This window comes from Haliotis rufescens, unplaced genomic scaffold (assembly GCF_023055435.1).
Source record: "Haliotis rufescens isolate VD_foot unplaced genomic scaffold, xgHalRufe1.0.p SCAF_4, whole genome shotgun sequence".
NCBI lineage: Eukaryota > Metazoa > Mollusca > Gastropoda > Lepetellida > Haliotidae > Haliotis > Haliotis rufescens.
The window spans coordinates 26,125,546-26,152,355 of NW_025964112.1; the positions used below are offsets into that span (position 1 = coordinate 26,125,546).

Sequence of the window (26,810 nt, forward strand, 5' to 3'; positions counted from 1 at the left end):
TTCTAGTACTGATGAATGATGTAGCTGTGCTCTTGGGGTCGAGATATATGGCATTTGTTTCCTGACAATTGATTTGAAGTGCCTTGTCCTCCTATTACCTGGAGCATAGGTGGCCCAGTTGTCTAAGGCACCACAATTCACTGTGCAGAGTTATGTCCCTTGGGCATGCCAGAAATACCTGAATCATTTCCAGTTTTCCACCCACATTAAGCTGACACACTGTGATACAACTGGAAGACTGTTAAAACTTAATCAATCCATCACTCACTCCTCCTGTGACTCTCTCTGGATGGTATTATTCCCAACCTGTGTTCAATCCATCAGTGTTCAGGTGAAGTAGTGGGGAGGAAAAATGAAGGGAATGTGTACAATGATATTGTGGTAGGAGAGAGAGTGAGTGAGTGAGTGAGTGAGTGAGTGAGTGAGTGAGTGAGTGAGTGAGTGAGTGAGTGAGTGAGTGAGTTGGGTTTAACGCCGCTTTTAAAAGTGTTTCAGTTATATCGCGGCGTGTCAGCTTAATGTGGGAGGAAAGCCCGAAGTGATGCAGGTCTAAGACGTTTACCACTTCAGTGAAACTCACGAGCATGGGTATGGTGCTGACAAACCTAGAAACATAATCGGGGCGAACCGGGATTCGAACCCACAATCATAGGCTTCTGGCGTGGCCAAGGGACGCAACTCTGCACAGCGAATCGCGGCGCCTTAAACGACTGGGGCACCCGTGCCCCCTGTGGTAGGAGAGCCACACCCAGGAGTCTGTAGGCTGGTGGTCACCCCGTCTGAATAGTGTGGCCTATGGGGTCATTCTCGATCTTGGTACCATCGAAATGTACCCAGGGTACAAATCGATATATTAAATTGTACCCAGACTTCGGTAACCATGTCATTTTGTACCCTGTACACATCTATTTGTACCCATGTTTTTGTTTTCTCGTTTTTGGCGAGAGACATTTACGACATCATTACGCTTAACGGCAGGAAGGGGCTGGTTTATATAATATAATGTCAGCCACTGAGCATGCCGAACTTAATTTAAGCATGGAGAAACCCCAGGGCCAAGAAGATGCAGTATTTATCAGCGTAGGCAGTGATGAGTTTGAAAACTTCCTAGCTCATAACCCAACACTCAACATAACATTCTAGTACCAGTTTCAGCCTCACTTGTGTTTATTACTGGAAAAAGGGAATAAATTCAAATCATGTTTTTTCTACATTTTATTCAAAATAAATCCAATGACAAAGAATGGAGTCATTTGTTTTCATTTGCTCATGGAATAAACTAGAGCAATGGCAGTATTTCTCATTGAACCGGACGTGTATGAGTTTATGACACAGCCTGTTGCGAAATTTCAGAAATCTGGGTACAAATAGATATGGACAGAGTACAAAACGACATGGTTACCGAAGTCTGGGTACAATTTAATATATCGATTTGTACCCAGATCGAGAGTGACCCTATCAGCAATAGTGTGATTCATCCAATTCTAACATAGCCTTTCCTTAGCAGAACATCCACTGTTGGCAGGTTCTGCTGGGCAGATCTATCACCTCTGTTATCATTACCATCGCCTTGAAAACCTCTCCTGTGGAGGAGCAACAATACCTATGTGCAGGAGAAATCTTGCCCATATATAGACAATGTCCTCGACTGGTTCAATTCCAACCTGGCTGGATGCCAAAGAAATCCCAGGTACAAGAATAACTGCATCGGAAAGTAACTGAGTAATAATCAGTCTTATAACATCCAACAACTCTGATGTTACAGGTTCACTGGCCATATATTGAAAAATAGACAGTTTTCGTATATCACATATATCATGTGACAATACAAATAAAACTGAAATGTCAACTGTACAATGGGCCTTGCAGTTTCAAATACCAAATATTTTTGCTGGCCCCAGAGTTGGCGTTATGTTGAAAATCAGAAATCTGTAATCAAAGCAAAGCCAGGGCAATGGTGTTCAAGGTGACTTGGAATACATTTGCATAGTCAGTTCTTGCATCCACCCCTGCTGGACAGTGAGTTAGAACTTGTTACTCCACCTGTCGTTGGCATATTGATGAGCTGGCGCATGAAAAGAATCATGTCACACCTGGATGTGTCTTCTCTTGGGAGAGATACTTTAGGAGTTTCTGCAGGTTGTCTCTGTGCCCTAGCTGCCAAACTGAAACCTCTCTTGGTTATCCCAACTGACTTTATCTTTTACAGACCAAAGTTTATTGTTGAACAATTCTGAAGACACCAAAAGTTGAGCCAATACCGACTTCAAGGAATCTGGTACATTATTATCTGGGAAAATAGATGGTGCCTTTGAGACATAGTAACTCCTGATCAAGTCCTGTCATAAAATTCAAGAGAAATATTTTTTTCTGGCTTCATTTAATACATGATAGGGCTTTGAAAATAGTATATATCAAAATAACGCAAATCTACCTGATCTAGCCTATCCTGACTGTCATTAGCCTGAAAAGGTACCTTACAGGTAAAAGTATGATGATAAATATGTGTGTTGTCATGCATTTATGAAATGGCCTATTGCCAGGTCATTACCTAACACCTGTCCCAAGGTGATGACCTCAGCCAAGTTAGGGGAGGTTTTAAAATATTGCTGCTGTTGTACTTTATTGAGATATGTGTTGACATAAGGTAACAATTAAAAAATGTACTGCTTTATATTTGCTTGGAAAGATAATAGAAGGGTTGAAAGATATGAAACCAAATTAATGTTGGAAGGTTGGCACTTTTGAATCCAAAAGTATTTGTTGTTCTACAGCAGTTGTTCTGTTGCCAGCATCTGACTCAGTTGATGACATATCTGAATCTGTTCAATTACCCAAAGGTATGATAACTGGTGCAACATGGCTGATCTATACACCGTCACGGTAGCGGTGCTGACGATCTTTTTCAAGAACCTGGTCTTCAGCCTTTTGACATACCTCTGGTGTGATTCTAGCAAAGGCTGCTCTGATCAACCATTTAACATGTGTGAGTATGAGTTTGAATGTGTTGGCATGTCTTGCCATGAACCCTTTACAGTTAGCCCAGATAAGCTCAATAGGGTTGAGTACACAATGTCTGACTGGCATATATATCTATGGATGCTGATGGTGAGTGAGTGAGTGAGTGAGTATGGTTTTACGCCGCTTTTAGCAATATTCCAGCAATATCACGGCGGGGGACACCAGAAATGGGCTTCACACATTGTACCCATGTCGGGAATCGAACCCGAGCGAACGCTTTAACCACTAGGCTACCCGACCGCCCCTGGATTCTGATGGTGGATCCAGTACTGCTGCCTTGTAGGCTCTGAGAATGACTTCTCGCGACCAGAAGCTGATATTAGACTATAGATATGTAATCTTCAATATACCAGAATCATGGAAAACAACAATCAAGAAAACTAGAAAAATAATTTTACAGAATTTGTGTATAAACAGTTGATTAAGTGATCTGATGAAGCCTGTTAAAGGTGCTAGAAACTTTATGATAAACTGATATCAAATGAAAATAATCTTAAAATTTGTAATAAATGGCAATCAATTTTTCACTGTGATTTTAATTGGAAAATGATATTTACTGTTTATCGATGTAAACTGAAGGATGTAAAACTTTTAGACTTTCAGTACAGATTTCTACATGGAATTATCTACACAAAGAAGGAACTATTAACAATGAATCTTGTGGACAACAGTGTTTGTAGCATTTGTAATGCTGCCAATGAGGTCATCAGCCATGTCTTTTGGGAATGTAATTTTGGAATGATCTTGAACTTTGGCTTAATAATTATCTTTCAAAAAAATTTAGATTGACAAAATATCTATTTGGTTTGGTTCTAACTACTCTAATACTTTAATCAATCATATAGTTTTGTTGGGGAAAAGGCATATTCATGTAAGTGGAAATAAAGGAACCAAACTGAAATAAGATATACTTTTAAAACTATTTAAAAACATATATTCAATCGAGAAATTTATTGCTATATAAAAGGAAAACAACAATAAATTTTAACAAAAAATGGTCACCTTTATTCTCAGCATTTGATTCTTAGCTCTCTGTTGATACATGCTATGTTTGAGTCTGATTGTGTGTTGCAGCCGTTTGGTTTGAAATAGGACAATGTTTGTTTCCAACCCTTAAATTTTTTAAAGAGTAAATTGTGCCATTCTATACTATCCGAAATACGTTTATGATGGAATACTGTATAAATCTTCAACTCTGGGAACAATAAAAAAGTATTAAAAAAAGAAAAAAGTTATTGGATAGAGATGTGTTCATTATTCCACCTCAGAAGCTGAAATAGAAGATAATGGAATGGTATGGAAGTTGAAGCATTGTTTATATGGTTGAATGATGCAGCCAGGCAATTCTACAAAAGTTTCTGAGATGAATTATAGGAACTGAAGTGTGTGCAATCTTCCTTAGACACTGTTCTGTTATATATGCAAGACAATGGTCGTCTTGTCGTCATGATTGGTAGTCATGTTGATGACTTTTTACATTGTGGAGAGATGTATTTTGAAGCTAATGTGATTATGAAGCTTCAAGAGAGATTCTTAGCATGAAAACAGGACAGTTCAGATATGTGGGTTTCCAAATCACACAAGATCCTATTAGAATCATGGTAGATCAACAAGAGTATTTGGAAGAGTTTGAGATAGAAAACATTTCATTACAAAGGAAAGCACAGAAACATAATATCTCTCAGTCCTCATGAACATACCAAACTCAGGAGTCTTGTTGGAAAGTTCACCTGGCTAGTACAAGGTTCTAGGCCTCAGCACAAAAATTCAAGTGTGGAATTTTGGATGATCCAATGAGGACTGTAAAATTAAAAGACTCCGAAGCATAGGTTTACTTTCCGTATATTGAAAATCTTTTGAGTTGGATACTTGTGTTTTTCACAGATGCTTCACATGCCAAGTTGTGCGATGTTGGAGTAGTGTTGGAACACATGTGATTTTCCTTGTTGGGCAGAATAATTGCAGCTGTCCTTTGAGATCTACAATAGCTGCAGAGACACTGAGTTTGCAGGAAGGACTTGAAGAAGCATTCTATTTGAGAAAACTCACTGTGGAAATGACAGGCATGACAGGCATGTTTAACATTCATGCTTTTTTTATAACAGAAGTGTGGTGGAGGCTGTACATTCAACCAGTTTTGTTCATGCTCTTGTTTGAGACTGGATATTGCTGCAATTCAGCAGTCTCTACAAAACAAGGAAGTGACCTCTGTCAAGTGGATTCCTGGTAATCAATAACTTGCTCACGCAATGACAAAAAGAGGGGCATCTGGAGTTCGACTTTTGAGTGTGTTGCAAACTGGACGTCTTCAAATTGATGGATGGTGACTTTGTAATAGTTTAAAAGATGCATGTGAGTGATAGTATAATCCAAAAGGCAGGAGGGAAGTCTACCCCTGAGATTGCTTTTCACATGCTTGTGTATATTGCATTCTTTTAAACATAAGTTAAATAATCCTAAATTGTAGTTGAAAACATATTGTAATATCTTTTGCAGATTTTTATGAACAATATTTGACACTGACAATATCATAACACAAAAAGTGTAGAGGAAACTGTATAGCGTGTCTTCTATGCAGACTGGTAGTACTCACTCAATCCTGTCCATGGAAAGAAAATGAGAATTGAGGACATCCAGGTAAAAATCAGTAAGAGAGATTAGTATGTTCTAAGATATAGAAACCGAATTAATGAGCCAAGGCTACAAAGCCTGATAATCCCCCTAACAGGCATGTAAACACGGCGCAAGTCATGTCAGACTGGCTCTGGACAGGAGGAGTTCATTATTGGCATCATGGGTTGGTAACCAACAGGCTACAAAGAGGGCCAAAAGTGCACACATCTTCCACATCTTTTACTGTCACATTTCTCATATAAAGGGTAGCGAAGACAGTGTCAGACCTCCAAAAACATCCTTCCATGATAGCTTTATAGATTACTAATTGATTACTATGTAGAGCCGTGATAGAGGCGACCGCTTTGATCTCCTGAGGGTTGTTCACTGTCCATGCCTAAAGGATGATGGCACGTAACCAAAGAGATATGGTATTATGGCTTACTTCAGTTGTAGACGTCTGGAAGACCGGAATAAATAAACGTTTCCAAGCACCACGTAGAGTCTTGGAACAGCGGATGAAAACTCCGCGAAAAGGGCACAGTAGGAGTTCCTCTTTCTCTTCAGCACTCAAAATCCTAGAGTTTGGTGGAATGGTAAAGGACTGGTTGGCTGTCCCGGTAGCTGATTCTTAGCTATAAAGTCCCAACACAGCTGAGGTGAACTGCTCCTTGTGTACCACGCTCAAAGCATACAAAGCTCGAGTGCATGTAACTTGTTAACCCTTGCTGCTGCGGCTAAGGTGAAGAGAAAAATCGTGGTGAGGCTTGAATGGAGACCCACGCAGCCCACGAAAGAAAGAAATTTGGCCCTCTGATCCAGTGTAGGAGGGCTTGTAGTTCCATACCTTTGGTCATCTTATGATCCTCCAAAACTGCCAACAGTGTAGGCTCATTGTACTCAGTGTAGGCGACACTGCAGTGGGATCCTGATTCTTCCCTTTACAGAAAGTTTTGAAGGATCAACACTTATTATCATATAAGCCTCAGGCAGAAGAAGGTGCACCAGGGCAATGGCCTTAGCTGCCTGAGCCAAATAGCCTTTTGTGCCTCGGGCTCTCTTGAGATGAACCAGATGAAACCTGCCTGGCGTCAGGTGAGGCAACTAACTATGAGTGTGAATGAATAGGTGAGGTGAAATGGGGTTTAACGTCACGTCCAAAATTATTGCACTTATATAGCAATATGCATGCATGCGTGTGTGTGTGTGGCTGCTTGTACAGACTGATGCCGATTTATAGTGCTAGTACACTGAGTTACCCCACTCAGACACAGTATACTGACTCCGAGCCGACCAGTCCTTGTTTTAGCCCCTTAATGCCGAGTGCCAGACAGGGTAACAACAAGTACCATCTTTTAACGTCATTTGGTATGACGTGGCCGGGGCTTGAACCCCTGACCTTCCACTCTCCAGGCAGACGCTCTACCACTAGAATGCAGAGGTGATCTGTGAATGAGTAGGTTGGACCACTCTGGCAGGGGTAGTGGTTCAATTTTTGCAAGATTTATGAGGTGTACACACTATCCCCTCGTCGACACCAGAGCACGACCAAATTCTCCCCTAAAACAAAATAAGAACGAGGTTCATGGTTGCTCTTATCTTTTGCATCACCCTGGGATGAAGTACACGAGGCGGAAAAGCGTACGCTCTTGGTCCTTCCCAGGGCATGCTGAATGCGTCTAGCGAGGATGCCTGCGGATTCGGGATTGGAGAGACATACCGTCATCCCCCGTGATAACGGGGTCTCGGACGACCCCTTGGTTATTCCAATTATGGAATGTAGGCCGGGTGATCATTTAACTAACGAGGACACGAATATGTATACATGCACACTTGAAGAGGTATGTGCATAAATGTGTATGGTTACCAAAGCAAAATTGACATTTTTATGTGGGAAAAATAAAAATGTATGATTGTATGTTTGTGTTTTTTCTTCGAGTAAGATCAATCTTTTGGTTGGTTGGTTTGTTGTTAAACGCCGCACACAGCAATATTTCAGCTATATGAAGGCGGTCTGTAAATAATCGAGTCTGACATGTATCAACAAAGTCAGCGAGCCTGACCACCCGATCCCGTTAGTCGCCTTTTACGACAAGCAGTCGCCTTTTACAGCAAGTATGGGTTGCTGAAGACCTATTCTACTCTGGAATCTTCACGGAATCTTTTGTTTAAGTTTATGTATGTTAATTTGTTTGACTGACGCGAGTGCTGGGACCATTAGAATGCAAATATGGTGTACCATTTATGACTGTAGATAAGCCGAATTTTGAGAACCTGAGAAAAGATTCGGTACAAAGGGGTTGGCTTATGTATGAGTTACACTTTCATCTAATTCTTTTCTGTCGGTAATAAACTACATCGTATCGCTTAAGGTGAATGAAAAATGCTATAACAAACTTTGTCAATGACAATGTGAAATTTGTGATTAAACATCACTAGATATGATGATTTACCATTTCGATTGTCTTTCTTGTTATGCTAGGCATTGTTTTATATACAGGGATAAAATTACTGCATGTATTGTCCCATAAACTAAGCCGGAAATAGCAATCAGCTGTACACACGTGGTCTCCCAATCTACCGGTGATTACGTTAAAACATGCCCAATAATATAACGGAAAAGAATTTTGATGAAATGATTGGAAAAAATAGTATCTTAAATTACTATTTTTCTACAAATGATATTTTCTAATATCGTGTTATTTTAATTGCAGGTTTTACTACATATCTTCAAAATAATGATAACCATTATCTGGGTTATGCGGTAGCACTTTGGTGTATTATCGGATACTTTTTTTCCATGGAACAATTTGACCAATCACCATTAAGGTTTCACGAGATCTAGCTATTTCCATCGCAGAAACAATATGTTGACATTGAATCGTCAAACTACAACAAATATCAATTTTAATGAGTGTAAGTATGGCACTTATTATATATGTATCCATTTTATGAACTAAGGTTTGTTTCAAGGCATCAATAGTGGTAATATGATCATGGTTGCTGTAAATAACGCTGAGTTGGTGATCTCATGAAATGGGGCAAACATAAGTTGTAAGTACCAGATGGACACAGAAAGTTTGATTAAAATTAATAAAATTGATTATGTAGATTTCAAACATGAGTCCAGATACACAATTACACACTTTTTATTACCGATGGGGTAACGACACGATTAACTTGCGTAATTCAATATGGACTTGTTGATTTTCTATTTCCGATGATAAATCACAACAAGACGTAGTTTTAGGTTGGGGGTCTGGCTTATCTACCGCAAAAAACATTTTGATACAGATTTCAACGACCAACTTCATACCATAGCTTATCTATGAGATCGTGTTATCTACAGTCAGATGCAGTATACATGTATAAAGTAAATTTTAACTGCTTGTTTACTTAGATAAACGATAATTTACAAACAGCTCGCCGACTGGTCATCCACGCAGTCTTTGTAGCAGCAGAGCGGGCAATGGAAATGGAAACAATTTTGTGGTTCCCTGTCTTGTTACTAGTGAGTAGCACGGTTATTCACTGTTTGGCCTTCTTGCACCCAGCCAGGTGTATGTCTTCAGGCATGGCCAAATTTTTGTCAGGCAGCAACTTGTAATAGAGGGCAGTCACGTCGCAGGCCTTCTGATTGAAACAGCTCCCACAGTTTATCCAGATAGGTACTGGCTGCTTCCCGTTACTGTGAATGATTTGATTCCATGATGCTGTTGAAAGTGCCATGGCCATCAACTGCATGGATTGTCTGGTCCGTGAATATTCCTGGACATCTTCTGATCTTGAATCTTCATGATTTCGCCCTCATGTCGTGATGGCATAAACCACGCAAACAGTGCCTTGTCGAGTGTCTGATCATACGCCGTCTTTGCCTTCATCATGCCAAGGCTTCCGATGTCTTCTGTCTCTAGCACAAATCCCTTCAGCTTTTCTTCTCCTTCAACTAGCCCCAAAGGGTGCCTGTGTTGTGGCTAACACTAGCCAATAAAAAAAACTAGGTGTTCAGTTGTTTGGATATTTATTTTATTAGGTAATTACTGTACTGTCACCAAATACATGTAATCACCTGGGAACCAGCATAAAATTTATGGGAGCCAGTGGCATATGCGGTATCATGAAGGGCATTATTGTGAGGAATGACTGTATGTCTTTAGCTGGTAGTTTTGATGCGCGGCGAAGAGGATGTTGGTCTGACCGAACCGCTGAGGCACCGGCTGAAATGCCTCTGGATGGATTTTCCACTGGGGGAGCCACCCTAACTGGCCTGGATAAAGGATCAGCCAGAATGTTCCGACATCCAGGGATGTGCTGGACTAGAAATTGTAGACCCAGATGATCCACCAGATGAAATAACCGAAATGTCTGTTGAAGCAGGGAGTGAGAATGCGTTGTTCCTTGGTTGCGCAGGCACCAAACCACTACAAAACTTGCTATTGGTGGAGAGTGTGGTATTGTTGAAAGGCATGTGACATCTATATAACAGGCCCCCTATGAACTGGAGTTGGAAGGATGGAACCATTTCTGACTTTGCCTTGTTGACCACCCATCCCAATTGATAAAGAAGGCGCCTAGCAAACTCAGGGCAGCTGTGTCTGGATGGTTCAGGAGACGGTCTTCTATCTACAACTCAAACCGAATGTCCTCAGTTGTAGGAAGGCAGCTACAGCCTTGGTGAGTCAAGCAAGTAGCCACAGGGCCACTGAAATGCTTAAAGGGCAGGACCGCCCATTGGTAGTGTATGAAATTGAATTGGAACCTAAGGAGCCTGCAGTTGTTAGGATGGATAGGTATATGCAGGTACGCATCCGGCAAGTCAAGACTGATCAGGGAGTCATGAGCATTGACACTGCTCCTGAGCAGTCTCATGGTTGTGAGGTGGAAGTTAGGCGGATGCTCCAAGCACTCGCTGAACACGGCATTATTGTGGATCTTCTGCATCTTGTCTGAGTTCTTCTTGGGTACCAGGAAGAAGGGAGAGTAGAAGCCCCGTGTTAATGCTGGGGTGTGTACAATCTCTATGGCTCACTTCTTCAACAGGATGTCTGTGTTAGAGCCAAGTGGCTGATGTTGTTTCCTGGGGTAGAGCCAAGTTGGTGGAGTCATGGTCAGCTAAGGGTCTATGGCCAGGTCTAGGCGACTACCATGCCGCAGTAGGTGTAGTAAGAAGGGGTCTGCCAAACTGATCCAGTTCTACCAGAAGAGGCCGAGTCTCCCACCTACTGGGTTGTCAACAATTGGGACGACTTGTCTCCTAACTCCAAGTCGTGATTGTCCTAGGGTTCACTGCTTTCCCCTGTCATCTCATTCCCACTCCTGCCCTTGGATTTACCATGGCGGGACTGTTGAGAGTCCTGAGCTCTGCTTCTGCCTCTGCCTCTTCCTCGGCCTCGAAAAGAGTGCTGCTCCTGTATCAACTCTTTGAGGGAGGAGTGTTTTGGTCGATAGTTTCCTGATTTGGTGGACTGCTGAGAGACTGTGAGAGACAGGCTCCAAAGCCTTGAGCACTGTCTCATCTCTAGCTTGAGACCTTGGTGTGGGTTTTGGTGACCTGATCATTGAATCATAAAGAGGTAGACCATGGTTCACGAAGGAGCTTGTGTTTAAATTTGCAATCCCAGGTGAACAGAAACAAGTAACCCAGCTGGCAGGTAATGGTGATCTCCATGAGGGCTGCCCAGAGGTGATTCCTCGAATAGTATAACTGTCTTTGCTGAAAGTCTACCACTGTCTCTAAGTGGTCTAGACAATTGGCGTTGGTCTCAGCAAGGTCCTGTTCCATGGCCCAAGATGAAGAGGCCAGAACCGACAAGGGTTTAAGTGTGCGCCTGATTTCGGTCTTGATTAAGTTGAGTCGAGTATCTGGAATCTTAGTCGTAGTTGACTTGGACGAGCCGGTCATCCTCTGGAGGTCCTTGTCTAAGGTGTGCCCCTGGTCAGCAACTTCAAAGGTGTGAATAGGGAAGTCATCCTACCTAAACATTGGCACCTTGAACGCTGGGAAGAGGGATAATCTGAAGAAATCCCTGTCCAAGGCCCTGACCATATCCCTAAGCATGGAATCAGGCCGTATTATATGTCGGACGGAACCAAATGGTGTCCCTTTTGTCAACTCCGGGACCAGGGGACAGTGCTACCACATTCAGACAGTCCACCATCAAATCCAGCATCTGGGCCAAGCTGAGATTACTATTCCATTGAGCAGAAGAGTCAAAGCCCTCGGCCATGGAGCGTTGCGTAAGACGACAGGAGCGGTGCAAAGATTGAGATGGTCAAGATGAGCGCATAGAAGAGACGTCGGGTGACACTTATAGCTGAGAAGAAAGCCAAGTACAGGTTGGTTTAGCCAAACCTACTAATTGCATAGCCATCAACATAGAGGGTGTAGATAATACTGCAGGAATCTGCTGCATGGCAGATGCTGGCAGGACAACAGGCGCTTGATAAGTCACAGGAGTTATGGTTGATGGAGGCACTGGCGGAAAGTATGTTGCCAGAGGCTCTGACGCTTTTGGCTGATACACAGGCATAGGTGATTGATACATATGTGTCATTGATTGATGCCACATTGACAGCATAAAGTTGTGCATCCATGCTGTGTCTATGTAAGGCATAGAAGGTTGATCATACATCAGCGGGTAAGCAGGAGGCGCAGTTGGTAATTGGCAGTGCGCAGTGGTCAGTGCAGGTGTAGTGGGTAATCCTGAAGATGCAGCCACCATCGACATGCCCGGCATGGTGGTCATCATTGCAGAAGCCGGAGTAGACAGCAATGTCAAGGTAGATGCACATGCCAGCACCTGCCTGGTGGAAGCACAAGGGAGTGTGCAAGGGAGTGCGCAAGGGAGGGTGTAGCTAGAAAGGTAGATATAGGTGCCCAGCGCCTTGGTGTGCAGCGGGGGTAAAGGAATGTTGAATATCCCCGGGATGTTGGATAAAGCCCAACCCAATGTAGAGGGCTGATTCATGATGACCGGGGACTGCTGGAGGGATGAACCTGTGAGTCAGACATTCTTCTTGCGTGCATTAGGGACTGCTGAACAATACACTTACGTAATACCTGTGTGCATCTTGTAAAACTTGTTGGGGAGAGAGGTGAACAGAAGTTAGATTTTAAATCTGGTGTTCAAATCTGAGTACAATGCAGACACTGTGGGTGGTAAGCATAAAGAAGGAATTCAGGTGTAGCCACATGTTTAAAGCTAAAAATGACAAGGAGGAATATGCAGATCCATGACAACATCACTTCCGTTCAGTCACGTGGCAAGCTGTGTAGGGTCAAACTTTATTAGGACAACTTTCGATTTCTTCAGCCGAGAACATTGCACAGCTTCGTTTCTGGCAAAAAAAGGCAGTAGATGCATTAAGGAGTAATGCAGGATGAGTTAGTAATTTGGTGTTATCGTTTGCTGATTAGCTATCATAGTTTAAAGATAGGACTACTCCCATTACTTTCATGACACTTTTTAGGGTCAACACTTGCATTAATTTTGAGACACATTAATTTCATGATCTACAGTAAGTGAATTCATGAGCAGAGGTCAAATCAAGCTTAAAATTCAAATTAAGGAGGAAAATAAACATATACATCTTTTGCCCCACTACATAGTATGCATATACCAGGTTGAGTTCGTTATCTGCAAAAATGACTGTCCAATGGCCTAAAGTTCTTTTTACAATATGGCTGCAGTACCGTGTTGAGCATTAGATCCAAATTTCTCAAACAATGTTTGGTGTCATCATTGTGCCAAGTTTCAGTCCATATATGCAGTGGTTTTGGAGAAGATTTTGACAGACGATACATGAAACACAACTCAGACCTCGGTATATATGTCATAATTTTATTTAATGATAAATAAGTCATAGTTGCTGTTATTTGACAACAGTAAGTATATACTTTGCTTTCATATATGAAGTAGTGTCGTAAGTCCTACAACAAAATTGTATGGAAATTGGAGCACAAAAGATACACAAAAGCCAATAGCTTTTAAATCTTCACAAAACAAAGGCTTACCGTCGTAGAGCTTTTCAAGGTATTCTTTATCAGCAAACAGTTCCCCCAGCAACTCCTTGGTAGTTTTAGAGTTGGTAGAACTCTGTGGTCGTTTGCGTTCTTTCTTGTCCTCCTTCTTCTGTTGGGGCTTGGAATAACCACGACTTTGCTGCTGCTGTTTCTGCTTCTGTTAATTTGTACACAGAAAACTTATTTATTTAACGCCAAGTCTTCATAAAAATGTGCCATAAAGATTCACTGCATGTCTGTCACAGTGATTAAGTAACAACTCTCCCACCTAAACTAGAGTAAGGCTGCACCCAAAGAGAGCTGACTCATACTTGTCAAAAACAGGGGTCAGAATACACACATTAAAATGAAAAATAACACCAAACCAGCATTATCACTATCCCCTGCCACGGGGCACTTTAGAATTTTGTTTGTTCATATGGTATCAGGGAAGGGAATAGGGAATAGGAAATTTAATGTTAACTATGTCCAATAAAGCTTGAGAAAAAAAAATGCACTTGGGTGGCTTTATGTCATGAGAAAATCTCTTAATTAAGCATGCAAACTTTCATTCATGTAACTTCAGTAGTTGGAGAAAACTTATCCCCATGGCAGCCACTATACATTAAGTATAATACCATAGATCAAGGCCATTGGAACTTTTTCTAAAACACAAATTTTCAGCTCAGTTTTTACAAGTATCTCTTATAAACATGCAAACTTTCATGTTGTTTCTCAGGAAACCTATCTCCATTGAAAACACAATGCACAAAATCTAAAAACCCATAGAGCAACGGACTCGACTCTGGAAAAAATTAATATATGATACCAATGTTTAAACTTGTAGGCATCAAGTAAAATAACATGGATCAAGTGTGTAACTCTGGAAAAACAGGTAATTTAGGGCACCAAGTTTCATTCATATACCTCCAGTAGTGTCTGAGAAAAATTGTCCCCATTTCACAAAGTATGCACTAAGTTGAAAAGCATAATTTACGACACCAATTTTTAATATCATTTGAGATCATGACCAGTAACATCAGTGTGAAACATTTCATTTCTCCAACTTAAATAGTTTTCAGAACATTCGTCCCCATTGAGAAGAGGATCGACAGACAGACAAACTCTGTTACAGTATCCCCTGCCCCACAGACCGCTTGCATTAAGGCACATTGAAAATGGTTAACCAACTAACAGTTTTAGTAAAATCTATATATATGTTTTACATTTTTATATTTATCCTGCATTACTCCTTAAAACATTTACTGCATACTTTTGAACTGATTCCTGCATCTAACCCTCACAGCGGACATGGGTAATGTTGAGCACATGAGGCTTACTAACCCTTGCCGTTGTAGCCAAGCGCAAGAGGATGATAGTCTTCTTGGTGAGGTTATAGAAGGATGTTGCGAGGAGAAGTTCACATCTCATGCAGGAGGGCGAACCTGAGGCCTTCTGATTCTCAAGATGGAAGGAGTGCAGGAGGGCCTATAGTTCAAGAAGCTTGGGTCTTCTTTTGTTCCTCCGAAACTGCTTACATCAAATTAAGGGCCATCAGATATGTCGTGATGGTACTGCCCTTCAGGTGTCATTTGGTATACAGATATAAGAGGTATTCAGTCAGGAATTGAGGTGACACTTTGGTGATGTCTTGAAGTATATCCTTCAAAAGGATTCAAAAGACTGCCATTTATCATCATAAAGTCCCCTGGTCGAGGGTCTGTGTGCCCTTGTAATGGCTTTCGCTACCCTCGCCGAATAGCCCTTTGCGCCAAATGCCCATCTAAGATGTACCAAGCATGCAGATGAAACCTGCTTGGTGTTGGCATAGTGTAGTAATCTGCTGCACGGATGAATGAGTAGGTTCGCCCACCCTGGCAGTGGAAGTGGATCGCCTCCTGCAATACTTCTGGGGTCAACAAACCATCCTCTCGCCGGCCACCTAGGACGATCAGCCACCTAGGACAAAATCAGAGTGAGATGCCTGGTTGCCTGGACCTTCAGCAACACCTGGGAAGGATTACAGGTGGCCGAAGAGCGCAAGGGATACAGAGCACGTCAACCACCTATGCCTGAGAATCCTGGGCCAGAGAAACATATGTCGGGATCTGGCAGTTCTGGCTGGTGTCAAAAAGGTTAACGGGATGACCGAGGCACTGACATAGAAGATGGAAGGCCTCAGGATGTGCTGGACCAGGAACCGCAATGAGAGTGTGTCCCTTGGTTGCATTGAGTGTCCTAGAGATGATTCTGCCAGTGTGATATCGTGTGATCCTCTAGTTGGGCACCCCAACCCCGTAGAATGCCGTCTAGGAATAGGTGTGTAGTTTGGTGTGATGGTAACAACTCTGTTAAGTAAACACCTCCTAAGACATTTGACTCTACTGTCTACCAACTGAGATGTCTCCTGGCAGTAGAGCGAAGAATGCGACGGATCCTGACATCTGATTACGGTGCAAGAAACCGTTGAATAGGACCTAGGTTAAGGCACCCTGTGATCATCAGATCCTGAGCCGATGTAAGTAGCCCCAAGAGCACCTGCCATTGCCGAAGCATGAGGGGTTGCTGAAGTGCAGGAAGCAGATGGCATAGTCTCTTGAGCCATCTGTCCTGTGGTATCCTGAGGAGGTCCAGATCCATCTGGAAGAGGCCTCCTTTGAATTGGAGTCGGTATGATGGGGCGAGTTCCGAGGCAATCGTCTGTGTAAGACTCTAACCAGATGTCCCTCAGGTGCAGGTAGGAGGCTACTGGCTTGGTGATGCAGGTAAATAGGGTCAATGTTAACATTAGTCTCAGAGATGTGTCATAGCGACTGATTTACAACATCCATTGTCTGAAGAACATTTGATTGCAAAGACTCATTAAGGATTAGGATTAGCCCCCATACAAGCTCGTCTATAGTGACACCATAATCTCTTTCAAAGCACCCAGTAAATATGTCAACAAATCTGTCATCACCTATATTAGAATAACATTCAGCAATTATTTCAATTTAGACTCAATAACAATTAGGATTAGCATCTTATAAATAACAGCAATTAAGTGTTTCAAGGTATATAGATGTCATGGCTCCAGGGTAATGAGCCTTTGCAATCAAATGTTCTTCAAACAATGGATGTCGTAAATCAGTCGCTTGTGTACATCGACTGTTTGCCATCCTGCTGATGAATTACTGTTTACATTTATATTTATTACTTACTAAATGTCAGGTGACCTTGGCTATATAAGCCTTGGTCCAGAGAGAAGGCTTCACAAAAGAACCAAACAATAACAATCTAGAAATAAATCAACCCTACACAATGGAGGAGCTCCTCTACGTAATCCAAAACAGGAAAAAGGGCACAGCCCCAGGATTAGACCTAACTTCTTACCAAATAATTAAAAAACTTCCCCTTAAACTACTCCAGGCACTACTCAAACTATACAATCTCATCTACCTAAACGGACAGGTTCCTACTCCCTGGACACAGGCCCTAGTCATACCAATCCCTAAACCTAATAAACCAGCTAATCAAGCTAACTCATATAGACCAATATCCCTAACTTCAAACTTATGTAAAGTAATGGAATCAATGGCTAAAAATAGATTACAACATTACTTAACCCCAAATAACATCATAAACCCAGATCAAAGCGGTTTCACTCCTGGCCGCTCAAGCCTAGATAACCTCGCCCTACTAGAACAAGATATTAAGACAGGACAACTAAATAAACAATATACCACAGGCATCTTCTTAGACTTCTCTAAAGCTTTCGACATGGTATGGCACAACGGGCTAATACAAAAACTTTAAAAAATAGGACTCAAAGGTCAGATAATAAACTACATCCAGGACTTCCTAAACAATCGCAAAATAACCGTGGGTATAGACCAAACTCTATCGGACCTATGTCCCCTAGAAAATGGCACTCCACAGGGCAGTATCCTCAGCCCCACCCTCTTCAATATAATGATAAACGATCTATTCGAGGGCCTATCCCCTAAAGTAAACACATCAAAATTCACAGATGATGGAGCCATCTGGATCCGCACTAAAAGCATGAAAATGGTCCAAAATTTACTCCAAAAATCTCTTAATAAAATACAACAATGGGGCTTCTCCCTTAACTCAGAAAAAACAACAGGAATAGTATTCAAACATAAAAACATGAAACCCGCCTCCCCAATCCTCCAGCTAAACAATCAAACAATCAAATTTCAAAAACAAACCAAATTCTTAGGACTTATTTTCGATGAACATCTCACCTGGGATGCTCACATCCAAAACCTAACAACTAAATGCAGTAAAGACCTAAACACCCTAAGATGCCTAACTGGCTCTAATTGGGGAGCCTCCAAAGATACCCTCCTCTCTCTCTACATATCACTAATTAGATCAAAACTAGACTACAGCTGCGCCATATACAATACCCAAAACAACTCTCTATCTAAAAAACTTGACTCAATACAATATCAGGCTCTCAAACTAATTACACGCACCCAACATGGCACTTCCTACACCTCACTTCAGGCCTTAACAGGAGAATTGCCACTAAGTCTACGCAAGGAACAGCTAAGCTTAAATTTCTGGGCCGCGTCCCAATCAAACCCTCTCATCCAAAACTTAATAAACCAAAACATCAGCCCCAAAAACCAAGCCCTAGCTCGTAAACACCCCTTACTTAATCTTAAACAAAACTGCAAACAATCAAATATCTTCACCCCTAAACTTAAAATACCCAAAATAGACACAAATAAATAAACAAACCGACCCAAACATAGCTAAAACTACCACACTAGCATACATACACGAAAATTGGCCTAATTGGTGTCACATTTACACGGACGGATCCTCAGATCCGACCTCCAAACACACAGGTTTCGGAGTCCATACCACACAACCAACTAAAACCACACAATCCTTCCGACTCCCAAACAACCAATCAAGATTCACGGCAGAACTAATGGGCATGGCCTCAGCCCTCCATAATCAAGAATCCAAAAAACACAAACAAATCCTAATACTTACCGACTCCCTAAGTGGACTGCAAGCCCTCCAAAACAAAAATACCAAAAACCGACCTAAATTAATAAATCAAATACTTAAAAGCTCCAACGACTTAACTAAGGCAGGCAAACAAATAACCTTCTTGTGGATACCCGCCCACGTAGGAATATACGGTAATGAAAACAACGATAAAGCAGCTAAACTATCCCTCAAAATCCCAGAAATAAGCTTAAACTTACCCATCTCAAAATCAGAAATTAAAAGTGTAAACAAGGAAAAAATCACAAAAAAATGGCATAACCTATATCTAAACTCAAATAGCCAAATCAAAAAAGTGCTCAGCAAACCACTAACCAAACCAAAAATTCTCCATCCATCAAAAAAAATCGACAGAGTAATCACTAAACTCCAAACAGGACACACCAACCTAAATAACCACCTAAAAAAAATAAAAAAACACACTACAGGTAACTGCCCACACTGCAAACAACCAGAAACCCCAGAACACACACTCATCCACTGCACACACTACCTAACACATCGAACCGCATTACAAACCACCCTCAATCTAAACAAGGCTCTCACTCTAGAATAATAAAAACGGAACTAATAAAACGCATCTAAAAACACAATAACCTACCAAATCAAAATCACATAAACAAACAAACATCCACCATACCCAGCTCCCTTAGTTCTCCTCCCCAACCCCATCGGCATCTATTCCAAATCTCAAAATTCCCAAATTCTATATAAGCAGCCCCTAAACCCCCCTCTTGGGTTGCACAGACCACTTTCGCCCCTTTCAGAAACACATTAAATGGCCTGGCCGGGCCCGTGTGCGAAATACGCATCAGTCGGAAAGCGCATGTTAAATCTCCAAAGTAAGTAAGTAAGTAAGTAGGAGAAGGCTTCACAAGGCTGGATTCTTGGCTTGGACACTCGCCCAGCGCACACGTCCTCCCAAGCTCTCCAAACCTCCAAGCTGATAATGAGAGACCTCTCAAAATCACTACTACCGAGGGAGCTTGTCTCCATCCTGGAGCCCTTGCTGGCCTTCCGGGTTTGGGACTACTCCCTCAAGACTTCTTACAGCAGTAAGAAGTCAACCCTCGCCATCACCTTCGACCTCAACCAGAAGAAAAGGCCTCTGGACAAGGCTCTGGCCAAATCCAAGCCTAAGGCAAGACCAACCCCGGCCCCCACCCTTTCTGCACCTCCCCAGGTTAAGAAAATCAGGCCGCCTAGGAGGAAGAAGTCACCATCAGTCTCCATCATGGAGATTGAGGAGACCCTTCTCTCCACCCCTCCGCCCCCAGCAGCAGCATCGGAACTCGCTCCCCTCGAATCCAGAGGGGAGGAGCCCTTTCACTCGCCTGAGGAGACAGGACACAGAAGGAAGAAGAGAAAGAGGAGAAGCATCTTCTCCCCGGACGCTTCCCCCCTCCCAACTCCTACAGCCGCCATACCACCAGTCCCCTCCCTCCGTGACAGCCACACCCAGACCAATCCGGTCAAGGTGCCAAAGGAGAAACCTGAGGACGCACGGCTCCTGCTCACCCGGAGATCTGCGGAGATAGTGGATCGATACAAGGACCAACCCTCCCCGGCCACCGGCACCCAATCCAACCAGCTCCTCCCCAGCAACCGCCCACAACCAGCCATGGTTATGGTGCAGATTATGGATGGACAAAGGTTCGAACACGAGATGCACAGTTTCCAGGACCTCAACGACTCCCTGGTAAACTGTGACGTCAAGTACAACCTTCACTTCGTCGCCGCCATGGCTGCCCGGCTTGTGGACGGAATCTTCCAGTGCATCTGCCGCGACGAATACAACCTCGCCTGCAAACTCCTTGATGGCCAGACGGAGTAAACAGCTTCAAGTCGCCACACTCGCTCGCCAACCGACGCCGAGCCTTCCCACGCTTGATCCCCTCCGCCACCACCCACGCCCAATTTTTACCATATTATTGTATTTTCTTTTTTCACTCACTCCCACCCAGCTAAACCCCTTCCCCCTTAGCTTTATTAGATTAGTACTGTAAAGTTTATATTTTTGGGGGTTGCACTTCTTTATTTATTCATTACACTTTTTTTACCCCAATAGTATAAAGTGCAACCCCGTGTGCGAAATACGCTTCAGTCGGAAAGCGCACGTTAAATCTCCTATGTGATGATGATGATGATGATGATGAGAAGGAGTAAGTAAGTAAGAGAAGGAGATGCATTAAATAACATTCAAATATGGCCAAATAAATGGGGTTTCTCACTAAATGCCGAAAAAAACACAGAGATAGTATTCAAACACAGAAATATGCGTGAAAACACCCCCAAACTACAACTAAACAAAAAAAACATACAATTCCAAAAAGAAACCAAATTCCCTGGACTAATCTTTGATGAACACCTCACCTGGGGTGCTCACATTAAAAACCTAACAAATAGATGCACTTAAGACCTAAACACACTACGCTGCCTGACAGGCTCCAACTGGGGGGCCTCCAAGGAGACCCTACTATCACTTTACAAATCACTAATTAGATCAAAAATAGACTATGGATGGCAAATATACAACACCTTAAACTCCTCATTAAGCGATAAACTAAACTCAATTCAATATCAAGCACTCAAGATAATCACACGCACTCAGCATGGCACGCCGCGCATATCGCTACAGGCACTAACAAGCGAAATACCCCTGGATCTACGCCGAGAACATCTAACAATAAATTACTGGGCCTCAACCCAACAAAACCAACAAATCCAACAGATCCTTAAAACTAACATAAGCCCGAGACTCCAAGCTCCAGCTCGCAAAAAACCTCAATTAACACCAATCTCTCAACGCATAATAAATTATCTAAATATACACAACCTAAATAATTTACAGTTAAACACAGCCCCAAATAATACCTTCACACCCAAACTTCAACCCCCCAAAATCGACATATCACTCTCCACACGACTAAATAAAGAAACTGAACCAAATACCGCTAAATCCATCACACTAGCATACATTCAAGAAAAATGGCCAAATTGGTGTCACATTTACACAGACGGGTCCTTTGACCCAGGCTCAAAACGCACAGGATTTGGCATCCATATCAACAAACCCCCAAAAGAAACACAATCATATAGACTCCCAAATAATCAATCAATTTTCACAGCTGAATTAATGGGGATAGTAACAGCCCTGCACAGCCATTAAATAAATAGACACCAAAAATACCTAATCCTTTCAAACAGAAACAACGTAAAACTATCTTGATTGCTTCGGTCGGTATTTTCTATAGGTTTGATAAGTGCTTCAAAGTCGGTACTGGCATTTGATTACAATAATGTTCAAATTTTAGTATATTTTTTCCCTATTTAGGCAAATTGATTCTGATAGCAGTCTGTCCAACACCTCTGCAGTCTTCTTTATGCACTTTTAATAGATCTTGTCTGCTGTACCCATGCAGGCATCTTTCACAAAAATATTTCTTTCCTGCATGTTTTGTTTCATCGCATAATAGCCTGCTTAAACTCTTTATCCACGTATAATGATATTTACCATCTTTTTCGATCAGAAATGAATTGATTCTGGGAATATGTTCTGGGGCGGAGCTTATCCTGTGTACAACAATTCCTTTATGGGAATGTCCGAAAACATTTATAGCTACATTATTTTGCTTTTCCGCCTTATCAATTTGTGAGATTGGTGTAGGTTCGTCTATACCATCAAGGATTAGTCCGTCGTTTTGGGGATAGCTCGAAGGTCTATTTGCAATTTTAGAATCTACAGGGAACAATGCAGATCTTATCATCATTCTGAAACAGTCATCGCCTTTATTTTTTACATTAATTATGGCTTTTTTCTTTTTATAATACGAAGGTAAATCTATATAAGATCCACCTTTGAAAGGCATATAATTGGCTATATCTAAATACAAACCATCGATTTTATCCACACCCCAACCCGAAAGTTAGTCCAACGTTCTAAAGTTTCTTGTATCCGTTGAATTGATGTATCTAATGATGTGCTTATAGTATCGGATTCGGTCATAACTTCTTGATTGTTTCGGAAAAAAAATAAGGTTCGGTATATTCAGCGCTATCGTCTGCGTTACTTTTACTCAATGACATTTTAACCGTTAGCTGGTATTTTATATTATTTAAATCATCTAATTCCTCGTTAATTTTGCTTGATACAATGGGCTTAACATCATTAATAAAACTAATCTCTCCATTCTGCGCCTGGCCCATTGTGACTGGGCTGTTTCGAGTTGTTCTAATGCTTTATTTTGTCGTTTACGCTCCTCTTCAACTTCTTTAGCATTTGATTCCCTCAGAGTAGAAAATAAATAATTACTCCCCGAAAAAGCTAGAGCATTAACAATAGCTCCACGGACCATCATCGCAATTGTTGCTATTTTCAAATGTTTTATATGAATATCTTTTGTTGCCATTGCCCATCAAATATCAAGAACCACCATACCGATAGTTTGGATGGTGTGGCTTTAGTAATCATTTTAGCTATACGAGCATAGCCAATGGCCAAGCCGCTGACCACCGCTGAATGATACGTTGCGTTTACCAACATTTTGCCGTCTGTAACTGGAGTAGTCATGCCTTTTTCACATTATATGAAGGCTTAACTCTAATTGAACTTGTTGTTGTGATTGTGCAATCGCTGGTGACGTCTTCCCTTCTCCAGTCTTATAAAACAACCATACCGCTGCTATAGCAACAACCCTTAGTGTATAGGGAGCCCAAGTTTTAATCGGACGACTATGTTCAATATTTGAATTGTGTATTAGTTTTGCCTTCGTCACTAGCGCACCCTTCCTACCAGCTGCGACTTTTCGAGGATTCTTAGTCACTCTGGCTTGTGATTTCGCAATCGCTGGTATTTCCTCATTCACTTGTTGTGATTGTGCAATTGGGGTTATTTCCTCGTTCACTTGTGGTACAATCACTTGTGATACAATCGGGGTTATTTCCTCGTTCACTTGTTGTGATTGTGTTTCCACAATCTGTGGTGTCACTTGAGTCTCCATTATTATTAAGTGGGCACGTATGTTAAAATTGACAATACCCAGCCGTTTTTAAAGCGGTGGTCACCGGCGCTAAGAAGATTCCATATCTATGATAAAACTCACAGCTTACTGCGCTTATAGCATGTTTGATGAATGGGTCTTTCTCGAGAGATTCGCATAAATAGAGGCGATGTTCTGCCGGGATAGGAAGAAACGTACTAGCTATGACTGTATGTAGTTGTAACATAACCGACCCTATTGTTTTAGTCATGGTAGCTCCCAGTCTAGACTCGTAACCTGGTACAGTTTTTAAATTTCTTCGTCGGTCATGCTATCAATTTTTCAGTAGTATAATTTTCCCCAAAAATATTGGGGACATTTTCCACCGGCTACCAAAGCCGCGAGCCTTTCTCTATGTTTATCTAAAGATTTATCTACATGTTGATCTACATGTTGATCAGGTTCTTATAAGATTAGTTCGTCGCATTCCATAATGTAATACCTAAGGAGATATTTAAGTTTAACATAATAAAATATGACATATCCAATACAGCCTGAAATAATAAACTGTTGTGAAAGAATGAGGATTTCAAACCACATTATTACATAATAACCGCTAATGTTCAATTTATCATATTTTTGCTATATGTGCTATATATTTGCTATTTTTGCTATATTTACTATATTTTTCCTATATTTTTGCTTAGCAGTTGCTATAATTTTGCTCAGCAGTTGCTACATTTGCTATATTTTTGCTATTATTGCTTTATTTGCTATTTTTGCTTAGCAGTTGATATATTTTTGCTATATTTTTGCTTAGCAGTTGCTACATTTGTTATATTTTTGCTTAGCAGTTGCTATTTTTGCTAAGCAATTGCATAAGCAGTTCGTTGATCGGTTTTTAATACGAGTTTACAATGCTTCATTTCCGCTAACAGTTTTCTGACTTTATCTCGTTCGAACTTGGTATAAATAACATCATTTTCGCGTAGACATTCCTCAAATGAATCTCGGTCTTTGCAATGAACAAGGCTACACATTTGGTCTGCTCTCTGAGATCTTTCAGGACAGAGTTGTATTTTTGAGTAAGTACCCAAACGCTATGCTGAGTATGCCAACTGGAGAATGCTAAATATGAAAGCATATCTTTCTTCTTGGTAAGATATGCTTTCATATTTAGCAAAGTTCTTTACTTGCACTGCAGTCATCTATTATGAAAGGGGTTGATTCTCCTTTGCAATTTTCATGACATACTCGTAAACAGTCTTGTAAACGATCGCCTAGATCAACTTTGTAAACCTCGGGATCATTCATTACCCAATCTCTCGATAGGTATGTTTTATTAACGCTTATAGTCGGACACAAAATAATAATATGGTCGAAAACATCCTGATAATGACTTGTGGATCAACTTTGTACACCCCGGGATCATTCATTACCCAATCTCTTGATGTTTTATAAACATTTAAAGTGGGCACAGAATAATAATATGACTGAAAACATTCCGATGACTTTGTAAAATATCTAGAATAGAAGCTGTTTTTCCGCAACCCATTTGCCCGCAGATGATAGCGCAGTGCAATTCTTTAGGTAAAAGATTATTAACAGATTCCTTGCACGATTCGTCCAATCTGTATATTAAGTTGCCCATCCATAATCACATACAAATATATGTTTAATTTACCAATAGCTTCCTGGTGCTTTGTTATCTGTATAGTAACACCCTCGCTAGCATTTTCTATTCTCCGCCCACTGCCGTGCAGTTAGTCATCATCTGTGATTCGCATGTCGAGCCATAGCGCATACTTCATGGTAAGGAATTCAGCCATCAACACATCCCCAAGAGACAGATCTTTCACGACTGCGTTAACTTCTGGGCTTCGTTTTATAAAAGAGAGTTTTTTAATCTCATCCCACTGTTGATATGCTCGCATACCTTGACTATATAGTTGATAAGGCAGGCCCTCGATAGTCGATTCTACTTTTGTAATCTTGGGATTGTAGAACTTCTCGGTTTCTCTTGCAAATGCATCAGACGGGTCCTCGAACAACATTAAAATACCCTTCAACGATCTAGCGGGGACGTTTAGATTGATGTTCCATGTCATATCTTTCTTGTTCCTGGTGATCTTTCGATGTCGAAGCACGCGATCGTACAAAGTGGCTAAACTTCCAGTATACTGGTTACAAATTTGTCTGGCTATTTCAGGATCTGTTATCATATCGTACTCCAGTGAGATATTGCCAATAGAATAGCAAGTAGGATCTTCAGTAGCTTTGATTACTCTGCTGTAGTCATTAAAAGTGAGTTCGTATTCTAACCTATCGCCAAGGGATGCTTGATAGAAGGGCATGTGACTATCTAGTAATTCAAAGTTGAGCGGAATATAGAATCAGTTACCTAATGCATCAGCAACAGCCTTATCTCCTATGACGGTATTATCACCACTATCAGCACCTACACACAGTCTCAATGTGTTCTGATTACAAATACCTTGGTACTGTAAGTTTTTCCGTTCTTTAGCCGTTCTCCAGAGATCCATGTAACAGAAGTATACATCGCTGTCGTCAATACTCAAAACTTCATTACCACTAATTTTAATCGCAATTTTCTTAACAATCGCACGATCTATGTTCTGAACGAGCTCTTTGCTAGCGTCGGCAGAATTCAAACTAATTGTAAATGATAGTCGGGCAGTTCCCGGAACTAACACATTGTGTGCGCCGAGATTAGAAAAGCGAACCAGAAGTGTTTGCTTCTGATCAGTGGTACTTGGGTTATTAGTTATAATTACAGACTAATGAATTGCTTTGACCCCTAATGGATCCCGAAGTCTACATTGTGGGTTTAACTGACTTCCGTATTGCGAAGACATTGTTATACTGTAACCTTATGTTTAATATAAAAAATGGATGATTTTAATCTAGATAACCTAACTGAAACTAGTACAATCGAAAAGGGTACTGATGAAACCAGCTTTATGAATTTTAACGATGAACTTTTGAAACCAGCCGTTAATAATTATTATGATGCCTTAAAAGAAACTATTCAAAGACTATTCAAAGACTATTCAAAGACTATTCAACGTTTACAATAGATAGTAAAGGAATATTGCGACTGCGTGGCTCTCCTGATATTGATCTTATGAATTCACGTACTCGTAAGC

General features: G+C 41.3%; 1 protein-coding gene across 1 annotated transcript in view; it reads right to left on the reverse strand.

Annotated features, from left to right (window-relative positions):
• Window positions 1-26,810, reverse strand: part of LOC124115104 (outer dynein arm-docking complex subunit 4-like) — a 192,275-nt gene that overhangs the window by 65,365 nt on the left and 100,100 nt on the right. Inside the window, exon 6 of the mRNA XM_046475921.2 lies at window positions 13,649-13,814. Coding sequence (XP_046331877.1) covers window positions 13,649-13,814 — 166 coding nt within the window. The remainder of the gene's footprint in view (window positions 1-13,648; window positions 13,815-26,810) is intronic.